Source organism: Triticum urartu, chromosome 3A, assembly GCF_056163025.1.
Source record: "Triticum urartu cultivar PI428250 chromosome 3A, HENAU_Tu73, whole genome shotgun sequence".
NCBI lineage: Eukaryota > Viridiplantae > Streptophyta > Magnoliopsida > Poales > Poaceae > Triticum > Triticum urartu.
The window spans coordinates 216,582,248-216,602,257 of NC_141875.1; the positions used below are offsets into that span (position 1 = coordinate 216,582,248).

Here is a 20,010-nt window from a genome sequence, read left to right on the forward strand (position 1 = left end):
TATGTTATTCCCTTTGTCATCGGTATGTTACTTGCCCGAGATTCGATCGTCGGTATCATCATACCTAGTTCAATCTCGTTATCGGCAAGTCTCTTTACTCATTCCGTTGTGCATCATCTCGTAACTAACTCATTAGTCACATTGCTTGCAAGGCTTATAGTGATGTGCATTACCAAGAGGGCCCAGAGATACCTCTCCGATACTCGGAGTGACAAATCCTAATGATCTATGCCAACCCAACAAACACCTTCAGAGACACCTATAGAGCATCTTTATAATCACCCAGTTACGTTGTGACATTTGATAGCACACAAGGTGTTCCTCCGGTATTTGGGAGTTGCATAATCTCATAGTCAAAGGAATATGTGTAAGTCATGAAGAAAGCAATAGCAATAAAACTTAACGATCATTACGCTAAGCTAACGGATGGGCATTGTCCATCTCATCATTCTCTAATGATGTGATCACGTTCATCAAATGACAACACATGTCTATGGTCAGGAAACTTAACCATCTTTGATTAACGAGCTAGTCAAGTAGAGGCATACTAGGGACACTTTGTTTTGTCTATGCATTCACACATGTACTAAGTTTCCGGTTAATACAATTCTAGCATGAATAATAAACATTTACCATGATATAAGGAAATATCAATAACAACTTTATTATTGCCTCTAGGGCATATTTCCTTCAATTTTTGTCTGCAAAAGAAGGGATTTTACCCAGTTAAAATTAAGCAACTCAATCTCATATTGTAGACCTCAATTGAATGACTGGGCTCCAAAATTAGGGAACTAAGTGAAGTTACGAGAGATAATCATTTCAGAACAAACTTTTTCAAGACGAATTCAGAGAAATTAAGAACAAAGACTAAGTAATAAACAGTTCCCTAACAATCACAAGGTCATCCCTTGTGGAATCAGTAGATACATCCAGAACACATGAAAAATGTAAACTAACACACCTTTCTGGCACCAGCTGTTTCCGTGGATCACCTTTTGTAACGCCCCGAGACCGTTGCGCCAGGTGTCTTCCAGTTATTCGATGTTGTTGCCTTGTCATTTGCTTGCGTGTCATGCATTTTATATCATGTCATCATGTGCATCGCATTTGCATATGTGCTTGTCTCATGCATTCGAGCATTTTTCCCGTTGTCCGTTTTGCATTCCGGCACTCCTATGTCCTCCGGCGCCCTCTTTTGCCTCTTTTTGTGTGAGGGTGTTAAATGTTCTCGGTTTGGACCGAAACTTGCCAAGCGGCCTTGGTTCACTACCGGTAGACCGCCTGTCAAGTTTCGTGCCATTTGGACTTTGTTTGATACTCCAACGGTTAACCGGGGTACCGTAAAGGCCTCGTGTGTGTTGCAGCCCAACACCCTTCCAAAGTGGCCCAAAACCCATCCAAACCCCCTCCATCCTCTCGGTCGTTCAATCACGATCGCGTGGCCAAAAACTGCACCTCATTTGGACTCTCCTAGCTCCCTCTACCTATAAATATGTGTCTCCCTCTGAAATTCTCGCGTAGACAAACCCTAGATCCAACTCCCTCCGCGCCGCCGGACATGTCCGTCCGCGCCGGACGCGTCCACCGCCCTCAGCCACGTCGCCCTGGCCAATGGCACGCTGCCACGTCGCTCCGCCGCCGCCACGTGCGCGCCCACCGCCCCGCGCCTCCCACCGGCCCGCGAGGCCCATGCCTGGCCCGCGGGGCCCGTTCCCTCGCCGTCGCCTGAGGCGCCCCGCGCCGCCGCCGCCGTCCTTCGTCGCCGCGCTGCCCGCCGCCCTCGGCCGCCGCGCCGGAGCGCGTCCCCGCTGGCGCGCCTCCCTGCCGACCTCGCCGGCGTGCCCTGCTCCGCCCTCCGCGCCGTCCGCCGCTGCCGTTCAACCACCACCGCGCCGCCCCGGCCAGATCCGGCCGCGGGAAGGCCGGATCCGGCACCCCCCTCGACGGCCCCTCCTCTTTGGCCATCTTCTTCCCTGGCTCCGGTGAGATCCGCCGCCACCTCGCCCATTGACTTTTCCCCGAGGTGCTAATTTCCACCAAGTCCCGAGGATCTCAGTAATTTTATAGCCCTGTTCATCGCATCATAACTTTGCATCCGTAACTCCGTTTTGGGCATGTAATATATCAAATTGTTCGTCTGGATGTGCTCTTCATTTCATTCCATTGCACCATGCCTGTTTGAGTCCATCTTGATGCCCTAAATGTTGTAGCAAGAGTGCTATAAAATGTTAGGTGTTGATTCTTATCAGTTTATGAGCATTTGTCATTTTTGCCATGTTTATTGTGTGCCTCATATGAGTATGAGCTCTACATGTGTTTTGTTATATGCCATGCCATCTTTACAGGGGTGTATGCCATGTATTTTTGTGATCAATATGGTGACTAGCACAAGCATGCAAAGTAGCTCTCGTGATGTTGCTGATTTCAGGGACTTAGAATTCTTCTAAGTCATTTCCCTGATGTTATTTTTATGCCATGTATTCTTGTTGCTATAGAGTGATCCATGCCTCTTTTGAGCATGTTCACTAAGGATGATTTTGAGATATTGTTATGTTCTATCCATCCATGTCTTTGTTTGCAATTATGGAGTACTCTAGCATGACTCAATCTTACTCTACTTTTGCTATAAAATGTTCCTAGCAGATTGTTTACGTGTTAAGAAATTTTGGCGAGGTTGTTGTAGTTGATCCTTGCATGCTATGAGATTGCTCTTGCCATGGTTAGCTACTTTAACATGTCTTCTTGTTGGGTGTATTCTTATTTTGTCATGCAATGCCTTGTGTTGAGTGCATCGAGCTCGCAAACATGCCTACGTAACTCTGTTTTTGCCATGTCCAGTTTTCTGCTAAGTCTGAATCTGTTAACGAAACTTGCTATGTTTACATGGGTGCCATCATATCTTCTGATCCTTTTTGACTTATGGTCAGTAAGGGACTTTTGTTATATGCTTTGAGTAGATTCATGCCATGCCTTTGTTTGCTATGTTCTGTTCCTATAGCATGTTGTTATCTTGATCTAAACATTGCTTCCTGATGTTAATCCTGACATGTTATCTTCACTAAGTCTGTGAACCTGATATCTTTTGCACTTTTGTCATGCTTGTTTGAACCTGCTATTGTATGATTTAGCCGTAGCTCAGTGTTCATATTTTGTCAAGCTTCTTGAATGGATCACTGCCATGTGCTTTGTTGCTATGTTGGAGTGCAGTAGCTTAGTTTCTTGTTGCATTCTTGATGGCATCATGTTATTAATCGCAATTTAGTGCCATTATTGTTTTGCTTGCCATTTGCAAACCGTGCATCCATTTCTGGTGATCTTTATATCGATTTCGACAGAAATCAACTCATCTTTCTAGCGGCACTCTTGGTTTTCCAAGTTGATGCCTTGTTTAATATTTTTCTCCCGGAGCTCGCATATGCATTGCATATCACATCCCGCATATCATGCCATGTTTTGCACCATGTTGCTTGCGCATTGCACCGTGGTTGATTGTTGTTTCCTTTGCTTGTGTTCTTGTCTTGGGTAGAGCCGGGAGACGAGTTCGTTGTTTGAGGTACCCATTGAGTACGTTTACGAGGATCAAGTTTTCGTCTTCTCGGAGAACTTTGCAGGCAAGATGACCATACCCTCGAAATCACTTCTATCTTTGCTTGCTAGTTGCTCGCTCTATTGCTATGTCTATGCTGGGATACCTACCACTTGCTATATCATGCCTCCCATATTGCCATGTCAAGCCTCTAACCCACCTTGTCCTAGCAAACCGTTGTTTAGCTATGTTACCGCTTTGCTCAGCCCCTCTTATAGCGTTGCTAGTTGCAGGTGAAGATTGGAGTTTGTTCCATGTTGGAACATGTTTATTGTTGGGATATCACAATATCTCTTATTTAAATTAATGCATCTATATACTTGGTAAAGGGTGGAAGGCTCGGCCTTATGCCTGGTGTTTTGTTCCACTCTTGCCGCCCTAGTTTCCGCCATACCGGTGTTATGTTTCTTGATTTTGCGTTCCTTAAGCGGTTGGGTTATAATGAGAACTCCTTGACAGTTTGCCTTAAATAAAACTCCTCCAGTAAGGCCCAACCTTGGTTTTATCATTTGCACTAACAACCTATCACCTTCCCTTGGGTTCTGCAGACTCAAGGGTCATCTTTATTTTAACCCCCCCCCCCCCCCGGGGGCCAGTGCTTCTCTAAGTGTTGGTCCGAACTGAGTAGACTGCGGGGCCACCTCGGGGAAACTTGAGGGTTGGTTTTACTCGTAAGATGTCTCATCCGGTGTTGCCTTGAGAACGAGATATGTGCAGCTCCTATCAGGATGTCGGCGCATCGGGCGGCTTTGCTGATCTTGTTTTACCATTGTCGAAATGTCTTGTAACCGGGATTCCGAGTCTGATCGGGTCTTCCTGGGAGAAGGAATATCCTTCGTTGACCGTGAGAGCTTGTGATGGGCTAAGTTGGGACACCCCTACAGGGTTTTGAACTTTCGAAAGCCATGCCCGCGGTTATGGGCAGATGGGAATTTGTTAATGCCCGGTTGTAGAGAACTTGAAACTTATCTTAATTAAAATGCATCAACCGCGTGTGTAGCCGTGATGGTCTCTTCTCGGCGGGGTCCGGGAAGTGAACACGATGTTGGAGTTATGCTTGAACGTAAGTAGTCTAGGATCACTTCTTGATCATAGATTCTCGACCGTGCTTTGCTTCTCTTCTCGCTCTTATTTGTGTAAGTTAGCCACCGTATGTGCTAGTGCTTGCTGCAGCTCCACCTCACTACATTTTCCTTCCCATAAGCTTAAATAGTCTTGATCGCGAGAGTGTGAGATTGCTGAGTCCCCGTGACTCACAGATTACTTCCAAAACCAGTTGCAGGTGCCGATGATACTGTGCAGGTGACGCAACCGAGCTCAAGGAGGAGCTCGATGAAGATCTTGTTCATTGTGTTGTTTCGTTTCAGTTGATCAGTAGTGGAGTCCAGTCGGGGCGATCGGGGATCTAGCATTAGGGGTGGTCTTCTTTTATTTTGGTTCCGTAGTCGGACCTTGCTGGATGATGTAATGTTATATTCATATATTGTGTGAAGTGGCGATTGTAAGCCAACCCTATACCTCTTTCTTATTCAGTACATGGGATGTGTAAAGATTACCCCTCTTGTGACATGCCTACAATGCGATTATGCCTCTAAATCGTGCTTCGACACGTGGGAGATATAGCCGCATCGTGGGTGTAACACCTTTGGACTGCGATTTAGCGAGTACTTCTACAGCAGATCGGTGGCTTGCAAACCACATTAGAATCGTTGAATTAACGTGTTACGCAGTGTAAGAAGATCCCAAACCTTATAAAAACCAAATGTAGTGCAAGCATAGGAACAACCCCAGTAATTAAAATATGCTTTTTTGGACTGATGTAGTTCACAAGCAGCGCACGAAGCTTTACTGTCTACTTAAACACATATGGGGTTGGTCAGTCAGTCGCAGCCATATCACATCCACCGCAAAACACTCAACAATGTCTACCTAGCCCAATCAACAGATCAACCACAAAATCTTCTGTGAAGGGAAAGCTAGTAGAGAAAGGATATGAACCGTGACAAGGGTGGAAGCAACATCATCAGAAACAGCGGTTGCCAGCATAGCGGTCGGGTCGGGAGTTGATGCAACGACGACCATGAGACGATATCCCAACGCCAGTAACCAGCAGGAGAGATTCGACCGAACCAAGCTGAGTGGCGGGCATGCGAGAAACAGTAGTAGGCAGAACTTGGATGGGTGGCAGTGGAGCTCGCACCGCCGGCGATGGACATCGAGCATGAACGGCGCGGCGCAGCTCTAGCACCGACGGCACATCAGAGGTTGTGTGCGGACGGGTTGGCGATCTGTAGCACGTACAGGAGGTGGCGGAGCTTGTATGGGCGGCGGAGTGCGGATGGCTGGTCGAACGGGCGTGGTGGCGGGGCTAGCAGAACAAGTTCTTTTGCTCGCTATGTCCGTGGGTGCACTTCAGACGGAACGAGAGAACTGGGAAGAAGGTGGGACATGAGAAATCGATGGGGAATGAAACAAAAATCAACAGAGGGAGGCGGACTGGCGGACAAAACCTAAGAGAAATGAGGTAGGGCGAACAAAGGAACGCTGCGGACGAAGGTTGGGTAACCGCCCCATGATTTTAGCTAAGGATATGTACAATAATGCTATCTTAGAAGTGCCACGTAGGATAAATACTGATGTGGAAAAAAAAGAATTCATAAAAAAAAGGTTTTGTCTTCTCTTATTTAAGAGATGATCTCAGGCATGTATAATGATTGATAAAATAGTCTTATCTTAAGTCTTGCATGTAGTTTAGAGATGACAAAACAACATATCTACAATGAGTTATCTCTTAGCATTATCTCCAATAATTAGCTATTTTCAAAAACGTGGTGAGACATATTATGCTAAGAGATCATCTCTTGTCTTCTCTTAGATAAGAGAAGACGAACCTTTTCTTATGTTTTCTCTCTTACCCACTCATCATTTATCCTATGTTGCATTCCTAAGATAGAACCATTGTACATGCCCTATATGTCTCACTATATTTTTAGGAATAGCTAATTACTAGAGATACTACTAAGATATAACCCATTGTAGACATATTTTGCTGGCATATCTAAATTACATGCAAGGCTTAAAATAAGACTGTTTTATCAATCATTGTACATGCCCTAACTACCTTCCGATTGTACCAGTATGTAAAACTTTTTGTAAGATCCATTCGCACGAATAACATTGCTCTTTTGTGTTTTGCGCAATTGCATGTTTTATTTGTCGTAATTGTGTGCAATTGCATATTTTATCTATTGTAATTGCGTGCAATTGCACATTTATTTTGGTGCAACTGATTTTTTATGTGAAATCTGAAATTGAACATTTTAAATGTTATTTTGGGTTTTGGGTATGTGCTAATTCCCAGGAGATACTACTCTGTAGCTGGTACGGTTGGCTCCTTCACCATTCCTGGCCTCCCCTGCTTCTCCCTGCCACCGTCAGCGATGTCCGCGTTATACACGTACATCCGGCACACGGCGAAGAAGACGAGGAGGTTGGCGCAGTTGAGCACGGCGAAGAAGGCGTAGTAGAGGTCCAGCCGCGAGGCGTTGAGGTTGTTCTGGATCCAGCCTCCATGTCCTCCTCCGCGCCGCCGCGTGACGCGCGACACCGTCGACAGCAGGAAGCTGCTGAGGAAGTTGCCGACGCCGAGGCTGATCATGGCGTAGGACGTGCCGAGGCTCTTCATCCCCTCGGGCGCCTGGTCGTAGAAGAACTCGATCTTGGCCACCTCCAGGAAGGCGTCGGCGACGCCCATGAACAGGAACTGCGGGAGCAGCACGAAGATGGAGAGCGGGACCATCGTGCCCCTGCTGTCGAGCACGCCGTTCTCGCGCGCCACGGCCAGGCGGCGCCGCTCGGTCGCCGACGCGACCACCATGATCGCGATGTGGAGGACGAGCCCGACGCCCATCCGCTGGAGCAGCGAGATGCCCCGCGGGTTCTTTGTCAGGCGCCGCGTGCAGGGCACGAAGAGGCGGTCGTAGAGCACGACGGAGACGAGCATGGAGACGGTCACGAACCCCTGCAGGCTCGCCGGCGGGATGTCGAAGCCGCCGACGCGCCGCTCCAGCGTCGTGCCCTGCTTCACGAACAGCGTGTTGATCTGGGCCAGCATCGCGCTCGGCACGAACGTGATGAACAGCACGGGAAGCATCTTGAGCATCTGCTTCGTCTCCTCCACCTGCGTCACCGTGCTCAGCGACCACCGCGACGTGCTCCCGGTCCCGGTCCTCACCGCCGCTTTGCTCAGCACACTGAAATTCGGCGTGTGGGGCAGCGGGGACGTCTTTTTCCTGTCGTAGTGCTCGGGGTCGAGCTCGTGCAGGTCGCGCGGGTCCGCGGGCGCCGGGACGCGGCACTTGCGGACGGCGGCGACGATGACCCCGGCCATCTTGGCGAGGGAGCTCTCGGGTGAGGTCGGCTTGTGGCGGTACAGGGGCGTTCCGGCGGTGAACACGGCGATGGAGACGGCGAGGCCGATGGTGGGGAGCGCGTAGCCGACGGTCCAGCCGATCTTGTCCTGGATGTAGACGAGGACGGTGTTGGCGAAGAGCGTGCCCAGGAAGATGCTGAACATCCACCAGTTGAAGAAGGAGAGCTTCTGCCGGCGCTCCCGCGGCTCGTGCTTGTCGAACTGGTCGGCGCCGATGGTGGAGATGTTGGGCTTGGTGCCGCCTGTGCCGACGGCGAGGGTGTACAGGGCCAGAAAGAACACGCCCAGCTGCAGGCTCGACGCCTTGCGCTCGCAGCTCGGGTCCGCCGTGCCGGTGCCGCACGCCGGCGGCTTCAGCGACGGCAGCGACACGGCCATGGTCAGCAGGCACATTCCCTGCGCAAAGTTTTTCATTTTCAGCGAGAGCTTTTGCCTGCGATCGGGCCGAGGTATGAAGGAAGGGAAGGACTTACGAGAAGGTAGATGGCGGAGGCGGCCATGAAGGTGCGGTAGCGTCCGAGGTGGGCGTCGGCGATGTAGGCGCCGAGGACGGGCGTGATGAGGCTGGTGCCGGCCCAGTTGGTGACGTTGTTGGCGGAGCGCACCGTGCCCTGGTGCAGCTCCCTCGTCAGGTACAGCACCAGGTTGGACGCGATACCATAGTGCGCCATCCGCTCGAACACCTCGTACACTGCAGGTCACTTGGTCAGCCATGGCTTCTTCGGCGTTGCAGACCAGGGATATCGGGCTTCTTCTTCCTTACGACCTTACGTGCAACGAAATGAAGGTTAGGCACGCGGAGCTTCCTTACCAAGAACGAAGGAGCAGGCTTTCCAGCCTCCTCAGTTGGATCGGATGACCGGGTTGCCGCAGAGGTCCGTCGTGCCGTCCTGCGTGTACTCGCCGCCGCCGGTCTCCAGCTGCGGCGTCCCCGCCATTGGCACTTGTTAGGAGCCCTCCTAACCGGCCAGCCCATCCGTGGACAGCATATGGGCTGGGCTGGGCTGTGCACACGTTGAATCGTTGCCAGCTATAAGTAAGTGGAGAGGAGGCAACGAGGAGGGTATCGAGTGGATCACGAACGGCGGCGGCGGCTTCCTTTCCTTCTTCTTTCTCTCGCTCTCCATTCCTGTACTCTAACCAGAGCTTGTAATTCGCACTTGTATCTCGAATTCCCCTGTGCATGTAATAGATCGAGAGAGTATCTACCAGTACCCTAACATCTGGTATCAGAGCCAGGCCACCACCCTTTCACTCCTCAATTTTCCCCAATTTTTTTCGTCCACACCCGATTCCTCCGTTCCACCGGGGACGACGCCATGCCCGCCGTCAAACCATCAGAGTGGGATGCCATGCCTGCCAAGGAGCAGTTGTTGTGGTATCTGGAGAGGTTATGTGCTCAGGCAGACGAGATGAGCTCAGTGTTGGGTATTGCACGAGTGGGTGACCCTCCCGTGGTCACCTCGCTTGTCGATCCGGCGGCCTCAACCACGACGGACGCCTCACCTACACCCGTCCCCGACGTCTCCGGCTCCACCACCAAGCCCCAGGAAGTGCTCGAGGTCATCCACGACGCGCCCCCTGCTTGCATCGTGATGGCGCACATCACCTGTTCGACGGATGGCCTGAACCAAGTTGTCGCCACCAATAGCGTCGACAAGGTCACCATCGTCTACCACGAGTCCGTCGTCGACCTCAGCGACAAGTTCGGCGCCCTCACCATTCCTGTGATGGCCAGCATCAACCCGCTGCTCCACGTCTAGGTTCCGTCATGGAAGTCCGTCGCCGACAGCACCCGCGGCGTCGTTGTTGCAGGACCGGACGAGTACACACTCGTGGCGGCCACTCCAGACGTCGCCCTCGAGCTTGCCGTCCTCTCAAGCGTCTCCTTGCCCACCAACAAGCTCCATGAGGTCCTTGTTGTCTCCCGCAGAGTGTCCCCTGTCTACATCGGCATGACGCCTTTCTCTTGTTCGACGAAATGCTCCAACCAAGTTGGTGCCACTTCGTTCCCATCTCCAGTCACGACGGCGTCGCTACTCCCAGCAGCCACACATGAGCTCGTCGCCGACCTCGTTTGTCCTGCTACCAAGACTGTCAATTCGATGTAGCCGTTCTAGAAGCATGACTTGGACATCTCGCCGCACCCAAGCCACCAAGGCCTGCTGCTACGGCCGATGCCATGGCCATCATTTGCAGTCAGTGTGCCATCAGAGGTCTGTCATTCTAGTGTTGCCCATTGAAACTTCTCGGTGACTACTTCTATTTATGGCCTTCATACATGGACATTCAGGGCACATCCATTCCAGTTTGTCCAATTGCTTGATATGACTAGTAGCACCTTTCCTATGGAATCATGTCACGCTGGAGAACTTGTGGGCAATTACAATGTACACTGCATCCGGATAACCTCTATCGAGCCCTTGTGCTTATGGTCTTTGCAACAGAACAATGTTGGTTCCTGTCACCGTAAGCACGCCAAGCTATTTTCTTACAGTAAACAGTGGTCTTCGGAACGTTGTACATGCAGTATTATTCTTGCTCTGGGAATGCATCATCCTGGTCTTACTCCTATGGCTGTACATCAGTTTCGGCGTGCGAAAAAACACAATGCTTGGAACACGACGAGCATTTTTGGTTTTTAGTTAATACAGTGTGAGCCAGTGCTATCTTTTGATCTAGCTAACATCACTGAACAAGGGCAGCACACTTTCTTGATTTCCGCTGAGCCAAGCAATTGTTGTGAGGCTGGATCAAAGAGAGTGAAATTCAACACTCTGTCTGTTTTCCCTAATTGCTCTAAACATTTCCAATGGAAAGTTGCATGGCCACTTAGTTCCAAGAGGAAAACATGTACTAGCAGGCCTTGTCTTATGCCATGGTCGTCATTTGCTTCCTCTCCTGAAGAAGTGATTCTGAAGCATACAGGGCTGCTACCGCAGGTTACATATGCGATGCAGTATTTATCTCATGATCTGAATTCTTGGAGAGCATCCTTGAGGCATTTGCCAAGTGCGCGACTGAAACCATGTACTTATGAGAAGTTGGCTTGTTGGATCCCCATGGCGCTGAGAGATATGCCAATCCTGAGTCAGCCGATAATGCAATTTATGGGTGATCTGAACCTGGGTGTTGTGGTATGGCGTCTACTTATCTGTTCTATGGCTGCACATCTATTTCAGAACATGCAGGAAATGGGCGCTCTAAGCGCAGGATGTTCCAACAAATTTTTTCTTCAGTTCATGCAAATTGGGCCATATGAACTAGGCTGTGCTACTGTTATTTACTTGCTTGAGGACTATTTCAGACAAGTTAATCTTGAGCTACGAGGGGAATGGCCACTGCTAGTAAAAGCTAATTTCCACGAGCTGTGTTCATTCAGGCAGTTTGATTCAGATTCTACATTATGCTTGTTCCCTTGGAATCCAGGGGGTTATTTGTTCAGAATAACCACGGGGTTTCTTACTTCTAGTAGCGGTTCACAATGGCATGTTATGTGTATCATTGCGGAGTCCAGCCAGCGCTTCTCTCAGATTGCAAAAAGTGATTGCTTGTTTCCGATTTGTCTAAAGGTGATGATGTGGTGCTTGGTTCTACTATCTTCTGCTGACATTGATTATGAGCTGCGGCATGGACCAGATCAAACAAAAGATCGTGGTGTGCTTGCGAAGTTCAGAATATTGCATATTTTTCTAGTTCCTTCAGTCAAGCTGCAACCATGGCCTTCCTGCAGATATACATTCACACATTTTGAGCAGCAGTTCTTTCCCCAGTTACCTTTTCCTAGGACTGACAAAATGCCAGACACAAGGCAACACATGAACATTTCAGTACAGTGGCAGCACCTGGACATTATGCTAGTTCTGGACCAGCACCTCGACATTCCAAATTCACGGCTTGATGTTTCTAACAATTGTTGCTCCCTGTTGTGGCTCGGTTCAGATTATGTGCTCAATTATGCTATGGATGTGATTGGATCTGACCAGGGCATCTACCTGTTGGACATATCTTGGGATCCTGGAGGGATGGCATGGCCGTTGTTACCCGAATTGGCTCAGCTAGTGGTCTTCGAAGGAGGAAAGTGTGTCATCATCTTAACTGCGGCCTACCTCGTCCATGCCACTACATTTCATTTCGGCTACTACATGGACTCCGATGGATTCAAGGTACAACAAGTTTTGTGGGATCAAGGTGGTGTGAGCCTTTCAAGTCTTATACATCCTCCGGGGGGGGCCTACCTTGTCCACAACTACTGTTGCGACCACGTCGAAATCCACCCCGGCTTCGGCTACCACCGTTGACTACGACCGCTTCTTCAAGCTCGTTCAAGTCCACCTCAACAATGGTTACTACTGCGACAACTACCATGGCGACTCCAACATGATTGATGATCTTCAAGCACCGTGGGATCCTGGCGAGCTCTTCAGGACAGCGGCTTGGGGGCAAGCCGCATTTCAAGGAGGGGGGGATGTTAGGAGCCCTCCTAACCGGCCAGCCCATCCGTGGATAGCATATGGGCTGGGCTGGGCTGTGCATACGTTGAATCGTTGCCAGCTATAAGTAAGTGGAGAGGAGGCAACGAGGAGGGTATCCAGTGGATCACGAACGGCGGCGGCTTCCTTTCCTTCTTCTTTCTCTCGCTCTCCATTCCTGTACTCTAGCCAGAGCTTGTAATTCGCACTTGTATCTCGAATTCCCCTGTGCATGTAATAGATCGAGAGAGTATCTACCAGTACCCTAACAGCACTCCTCTCCCAGCTGCACTTGACTTGAGCTCTCGATGCGCAAGGGTGAGAACTTGAGATCGATGGGTCTAATTCCGTGACACGGGCAATGCTAGTTAACTGTATATACGATTCTGACTAGCTAACTGCTACACGATCGAATATCAAGCAATGGAATTATATAATACACGATCGAGTATCAAGCAACTACAATTCTAAATAGGACAGTCTTCTCATCAAATAAATAAAAACAATTAGCTGTAGTTGATTTGTGCTTATCTACTCGGATTTATTCTGTATTTCAAAAAGGATGAAGATCAAGGCTTCTGCATCCACGCTGCTATTTCAAAAAAATTCCATACGATCCAGAAAAGGGTTAGGTTTCACTATCATGGATATAATGGAACAAACAAAACAAAATAAGTATCCTGGTGCAAAAGATCCAGACTGTTATTTTATGGTGATGAAGTATTTAGAAGCGACTATAAAAATGGGAGCGCCTATATATCGATCCAGCTTGAGAGAAAGCCTCGAATGAGGATTTCATTTCAAATTTCTGGTCACAAAATTGGTTTAACGTGTGGGGAAGATGCTGAAGTCTGTTTTCTTTCTTTTTAATGTGATGTTTTAGTGGGCTTTTCTGGATGATGTTATTTTGTGTTATCTGCTAATCAACCAAAACTTATGTGAGGAAGGTTTTTTGCTTTCATGACCACATGTACTGATATTGTTTCTATTCTACAATGTCACATGTCGGCGCTTCTTTGTTTAGATGGTGAGAGGGCGCACAGGACCAATGTGTTGTTATAGGTTGGTTTTGCCGATTAATTTGAAAAATCGTTGACCAACCAAGATCATGGATCAAATCAAAAATTGAATAGTACCTCAACTGAATGAGAAAGCTCGCTAAGAAATAGTTGACCCTGTCAAAATCATGAACGAAATCCAAAAGTGAACACCTCAACTGAACGAGAGGGCTCCAAATTAGGAAGCATAGTGAATTAGATGATTATAGATACCAAACCAAAATACCATGTGGACTTGATGGTAGATGGCATACTATAATGCACCATGAAAACCAGATGAAACGGGTGTGGAACGCGTTTGGTTTTGAAGCAAACTTTTTAAATACATAGTGTTTATGTTCTTCTACCAAAATTTCACTGTTTCATCATGTTGATATTTATGCAGGGTACGAGATCAATGTCCTATGGTGTACATCCTTTTATAATGTTCCGTTGGGTGATCTTTCGAAATATGGAAGCCTTTTTTTTAACACAGGCAAAAGCTTTACCAGTTATATTAATTAAGATTGTTGCCCAATTAATTACAGAAAACCGAGCAAAACCCAATACATCTATCAAAGGTCAAGCCCACTCCAAACATCAAAACTCAACAAGGCCAACCCCACTCCCGTCGACAACATGTCAAACACTGCAACAGACGCCAACAACACAAACACATACCAAGGGGAGGCCCCGCTCCACCAACATGCCGCCCTCCACCTCCGCCAGACAGTATAGTCATGACTGCTATGGGAGGAGCAGACCCGGGACTTTCCAGCAAAGGTGAAGAGGCATGCACTCCAGAAGATCCCAGCACCAATTGCAGTGATCGACATGCGCTGACGATACATCGACAGCAAGCTCATCACCCGCACAACACAAGGCCGGTGCCCTCGAAGTTATCCTTGTTTCGACTCCAAGGATAGTTATGGTAACAGACTCCATGGATGCATCAGACCAGTAGTTTAAACTCAATTTCATTACTCTGTTTCACTCATACAAAGAACCAGTGCAACAAATGAAAGGCGCCACATGTAGCTTGTGCAGTAACAACTACAGGTACTGCAACAAGCCATACAACCATCAACGTTGTCTGTGCTCTCGCTCACTGAGCAGATCATCCATGTTGGTGCGATGTATCTAAAATGCCTTCATGTATCTTCTGTAGAATATTTGTCCAGAAAAACTCTAACCCTGCGGAAAATAACAACCAACTCAGGACAAGATTTTTTTTTTGTAAGGTGAGCCAGTATGATAGTGTTCACAAGAACATTGTAACCAATAGTGCACCTTGACCAAGCCAAACTGGGAATTACCAGAGCACGTGAACTTCAAAACGAAAGCCATGTCACATCATCTATCACCATACATTGTCCTAACGAAATTGAGATATATTTAACTCTTTGTTATTCGATATTTTGGGTTATTTGGCACCATATGTACCTTCCGGAGAGAATGTGACCAATATTTAAATAGATGCTTCAACAGCAACATATTTTGGTGTTCTATAAAAAAAATTGATAGTGGAGCTTCCCTGGCATTTCTTTTGTTAACCCATCTTTTCTCATTCAGGATCCAAGCAGGTCTGGAGAAAACTGTTTCAAAAGTTTTGATGTGCAAATTCACAGTTGTTCACATTTCAATGTAATGAGGTTATGAGCAAACAGTGCAAAGTCCGATGTGTAAATGTTATAACATTTTCAAGCACACTGAGATAACTATGAGTAAATATACAGCTCCATGTGCAATGATTTTGATATCTTCACATGTAACAATAAAATGAGAAAACAGTACAAGTTCCACATGCAGGGATGTTATTACCTCTGCAAACATGTTTCTACTCTGCAAGATCAGAGTCATCATCGGCATATTTAGGAGCTGCGTTTCTAGGCAGGAATTCTTCGTCAGGATAAGTATCTGTGAATAACTGCAAGAAAAACAATGAGAGGAATTTATAAGATGAAGGGCAGATGGTTGCATGTGCCTTTTCTGTGTTCACATCTCATTATGCTCGACAGAGCTAGAGACATTATCAAGTAAATGAAGAGCTAATCTCCAAGCCTACATCAGACACAACGAAATTAACAACTAGACGAATTCACTCCAGCACTATATAGGTGTACTAGTTACTCTTTCTTCAATGCAAACACCGTAATAAAGCACTCGCTATTGACATGTACAATTCAGTTCTGAAGCCTCCATGATGAGCCAGAATCCTGGCCTGTATCTCCTGCAAGTACAGAAATAAGAATAAAATTTACCAACACATAACGAACGCAATACCTGTTTTGTTGATTCCAGTATATCTCTGTAGTCCAGGTTTTCATCAGGCATGGGGCATGACAATACAGTACCAGATGTTCCCTGATAGTGGAAGACGGGACAATGGATGTCTTAATACAAATACATACAGTATATGATCAATCTATATGGTCAATCATCCAAATAGCTTCTGGCTTGTACCCTCCTTGTAGTGTTGCTAATATATTTGGCAACTGGTTACATGGGATTGATCACAAGTTTAGAATTCTACTTAGGGTGGGAGCGCTTGCCGTGATTTGGTCGCTTTGGCTATGTAGAAATGATAAGATTTTTAACGATAAAAGTACTTCGCTTATGCAGGTTATCTACAGATGTACTGGGACGCTTCGTTTATGGTCCTCTCTACAACGAGTGGAGAATCGAGACCTGTTTACGGAGGTGTGTACACGATTGGAGGCTACGGCGAGGGATACTTTTACCCAACATGGGTGGCAGCATGATCTTAGGATTGGGCCACCGACGGTTTAGGCGCTATACAAATATACATTTTTCTTTGTATTTCGCCTTCCTTTTTTATTTTATTTTTCGCTTGTCGTGAGGACTCTGTTGGCTGTGTGCATCTTAGTTATGCAGAGGCCGGGTGTTACTTAAACCTTTTAAGTAATAAAGCGCCCCTTTTCGAAAAAATACAGTATATGACATCTTAACAGCACATATTTTTACTAGTGTTGAAAATGATCAAATAAATGCACCTGTGTGATCTCTTGAACATACACACAACTCCAGATTAGCACTGGCTTTGTATCCTCGATGTTTTTGCTGGTTGTCTCCAAATGGCCTTCTGAATCATCTGAAACCTGAGTACTGAAAAGAACCTCCATAGCCTTGTTTATGTACTGCTTTCCCGTAAAGGCATCGGTACAGGGAGTAGACAGATATATCATGAACCTGCAAGGTGGAGATCAGCTTGTAAGCAAAGTTGCCTGCCTATATGGTGACAATTTCAAATGCAGTTGTTCCTATGTCAGATGCAGAAAAGTAAACACTAACACTGCATACGTAACTTACATTCCAGGAGGGCATACTGCTACATTGCTGCTCAGCTGAAGCGCCCGAACAGCTGTAGCTTGCTGCTCTTGTAATGCTAAAATGAAGGAAACAAATGAGAAGCAAATCACTTATTCAAGCAATACAAACATTAACAGAGGAGAAATAACTGTCCTCACATTTTGGGGGGAAAACAACCAGAACATTTGATGAAGCCTCTTTTATGGAGCTGCTGATTATGCATACTCCCCTGGCAACTTTTCTCGTCAAGTTTGAGTCTGAAGCATCAGCTGGCATGTCCAATGAAGGAATTTTGTATGAGGGACCTAGTATCAACTGCTGGCACAAAATATCCTGACCAGAAGCCAATCTGGTGCCTATATAACGCTTCTTTTCCTGAACAAGAGAATGTTGATTGTTGGGTGCTATTCACAGATTACAAAATTGATCGTGCAGATCCCTAACTAAAGCATGCGACATCACTCAGAGGCAAATAAACACTGAAAATGATCGCTGATCTACTGATTCTGGGAATCGACCTAATGCATTCAAATATATTAAATGAGTCAGTATCATTCTTATCCTGAGCGGAAAAAAAAATATCCCTTGCATGTACTTGAAATCAGGCTCTCCCTGACTGCTTTGCAGATTGGACAAACACTTTGGCAGAACTGTTCTTGTTGAGCTCAGGACTGAGATGCATAACCATGGTGGTTGCCAACAAATTTTCACCATCTAAAGATGCAAAAAAATGAATTTTGCAGATTGTTTTATCTTTTTCCAGACTTTGATAGTACAGGAGAACCTAATTATGGTAACACTGCATCTTTTCCCTCTTGAAGCAGCAGCAGCAGCAGCAGCAGGTAATTTTGCCAACTCTCTCTACTCTATCTTTGCTGGATCAAGTGGGTGTCATAGAATCCTATGCCGATTTGCAATTTGTTGGTACACATTTGAAGATGACAGTAAAATCTATAATGAAAATATATAAATACTGAGCAACAAAAAGGAAAGATTATATTGTACAATTGACTATATCAGACAGACAAACATTGGCACGAACACGTCCAGCATAGAGCTTAAATTTTATCATACCTGGTCCATGAGAAGGGCTGTGACTGGCATCCTCAACACCTGATTGACAGAAGAGAGATATACCAGAGTCTAAGTATCAAAGAGTCACAAAAAAGACAATATAATTGGCCATGTTCTGGTTTAAAAGGGCAGGTCATTCCAGCAGAGAGGTGCTAAACCCTTGGCCTACCACATCATCACTATCATCACGTTCCAGTAGTATATGTAAGATTTATCAAAAAGAAAAATAACATAGCTGAGAATAACATCTTACATATAGGGCACCCTTAACAGCAGCAAAGCGACAGAAAGCTTGCGGTAGCTCGCCATGCCCATACATAGGATAAATGAAAGCACCTTGGGCATTAGCAAACCTGTTAAAGATAAAATGAGCACATATAGAAAATTTAGACCACAGCAAGTCACATATAAAATCACCACATGTTAGACATCTCTTAAGCTACACCAGACTAAACAGATTACCCAACAAAGGTATATACATCATAGAAGATATGTCTTCTCAAAAGAGTACCAAAAAAGGATCGAGTGAGCAAAGTGACCTCCCAATGGACGAGGAATAAAGAGCTAGGGTCTTGATTCCATCTCTCGTCGTTAGCAATTTCTCGCATGAGTCTGCAGCATCTTGATCATAATCTGCCATGGCTATTGCATATAGCACAACCCTAGAAACAAGACACAAAAGCCTAAATCAGTCAAATTGCTAAAAAAAATAGAGTACACTATTACACTTGAGCATGCTCTTACGCTCTAATCTTGGGTTGAAGCTGCTGTTTCTTGAGGAATTCGATGAAGGGGAGGTCCAAGTCCTCCTCGGATATCTTACCAGAGGCTTCGCCCTCCCCATCCTTATCACCAGAAGACGATGCGGCAATGTGTGACTGGACAAGCTTGAAGAATCTGAACAAGAGGGTCTTCTCCTTAAGATTATCCCTAAGATTAAGCTTCTCCTTTGACCGATGTGTGCTGTCCATGAAGATGGCCTGCCTAGAGTCTGGCACCGGGCAGAGCGCACCATCCCAGTAGATGAGGCTACCCCCTTCCACGCTCTTGAACTCCACATGGTGGCTTCCTCCTGACCTCAGAAGAAGGTCCACGGCCTCGTCGGCGCAGTACAGCACCCTGGGACCCACCAGGTCGACCGTGAAGCGCCTGGACGGTTCGGGAACCGTCCCCGAGGTCTCAACCTCCGAGTACAGACTGCGGCGCTCGAGATCGACGGCGGTGTATGCGGCGGTGGCGGACGAGGAGGCTGTGGTTGAGGGAGGACAAGGGGTGGAGGAGTTGGGGGAGAGGATGGAGGGGACGGAAGGGAGCGGGATGGAGGAGTAGAAGGAGCCGTAGAAGGGGTCGGGGTCGACGTGGAGGACGGTCTTCCCGGCGGCCGCGCAGGCAGCGGCGAGGATGGACTCCGGGAGGCCGGTGCCGCAGAGGACCACGTCGAAAGAGGTTGGGTCGATGGTTGGGTAGTCGTCCATGGAACCGCCGGCGACGGAGGCGTCAGCCATGGTCAGCGGCGAATCTCAAAATCAGGTGGAGACGGAAAATTCACAAGATCTAGTGCGTGGAAGAAAGCAAGCGCGCCACCTGCGCATTCACGCAAACACGTTGGAGGCACAGCTCAGTGGCAAGATCATACTTGTTTCCAGCTGCCGGCGAGGCACCCTGCTGCTGCCAGCCACGCTACAAACTGTGGGAGGGGCGCGAGAGCGAGAAGACCGTACAGAGTCTGTTGGTTTGGGAAGGCGAGAGATCGCCGCGAGTTCGATTTGGGTTTTGGGAGGAAGGCGACGCAGATGCTTTTCTTTCCCCGGTATAATGCTAGCCGGTATAGGTAAAGGTTTTCTCTGGGAAGAAACTCACAGCGAACGCCTCGCAGCTGTTTGATCAAGATCAAATGATGGCAGTTTTTCAAAAGAAAATGTCTTCTCTATGAAGAATTGACATGCTAAGTGACAGTTTTATTCATCTTTTTGGAAGAGTAATAAAGCGACTCGAAGGTTTGGTGAGAAAAATTCCGGTGGACGGCAAAGAAACTTTATTGAAAGTTGTTATCCAGTCTCTCCTTGATTTTGCTAT

General features: G+C 47.2%; 2 protein-coding genes and 1 pseudogene across 3 annotated transcripts; 1 reads left to right on the forward strand and 2 right to left on the reverse strand.

Moving 5' to 3' along the window:
- Nucleotides 1-6,518: 6,518 nt before the first annotated feature.
- LOC125543739 (protein NRT1/ PTR FAMILY 5.2-like) lies at nt 6,519-8,712 on the reverse strand. Its single transcript, XM_048707201.2, has 2 exons — nt 8,495-8,712; nt 6,519-8,417 (listed from the first exon to the last, which is right to left on the reverse strand). Exons 1-2 carry the CDS (start codon nt 8,690-8,692, stop codon nt 6,957-6,959), a joined length of 1,659 nt encoding a protein of 552 aa, XP_048563158.2. The 5' UTR covers nt 8,693-8,712; the 3' UTR covers nt 6,519-6,956.
- Nucleotides 8,713-9,976: 1,264 nt separating this feature from the next.
- On the forward strand, nt 9,977-12,682 carry LOC147979257 (uncharacterized; annotated as a pseudogene).
- A 1,809-nt stretch (nt 12,683-14,491) lies between these two features.
- REP (Rab escort protein) lies at nt 14,492-19,778 on the reverse strand. Of its 2 annotated transcripts, XM_048707195.2 has the most exons (10): nt 18,679-19,774; nt 18,474-18,596; nt 18,188-18,287; nt 17,935-17,973; nt 17,019-17,235; nt 16,861-16,936; nt 16,545-16,740; nt 15,814-15,894; nt 15,352-15,457; nt 14,492-14,724 (listed from the first exon to the last, which is right to left on the reverse strand). In XM_048707195.2, exons 1-9 carry the CDS (start codon nt 19,437-19,439, stop codon nt 15,368-15,370), a joined length of 1,683 nt encoding a protein of 560 aa, XP_048563152.1. In that variant the 5' UTR covers nt 19,440-19,774; the 3' UTR covers nt 14,492-14,724; nt 15,352-15,367. The 2 variants fall into 2 exon arrangements, with proteins under 2 accessions (XP_048563152.1, XP_087402951.1); XM_087546825.1 differs by lacking the exon at nt 15,814-15,894 and having other exon boundaries at nt 18,679-19,778.
- Nucleotides 19,779-20,010: the final 232 nt, after the last annotated feature.

Coding starts and splice junctions, on each gene's coding strand:
- LOC125543739 (XM_048707201.2), bottom strand. CDS start 8,692: ATGGCGCACTATGGTATCGCGTCCAACCTGGTGCTGTACCTGACGAGG. Junction 8,418..8,494: donor CCTCCGCCATCTACCTTCTC/GTAAGTCCTTCC, acceptor AACTTTGCGCAG/GGAATGTGCCTGCTGACCAT.
- REP (XM_048707195.2), bottom strand. CDS start 19,439: ATGGCTGACGCCTCCGTCGCCGGCGGTTCCATGGACGACTACCCAACC. Junction 17,236..17,934: donor CAGCCCTTCTCATGGACCAG/GTATGATAAAAT, acceptor TCTCTTGTTCAG/GAAAAGAAGCGTTATATAGG. Junction 16,937..17,018: donor GGTTGTTTTCCCCCCAAAAT/GTGAGGACAGTT, acceptor CCTTCATTTTAG/CATTACAAGAGCAGCAAGCT.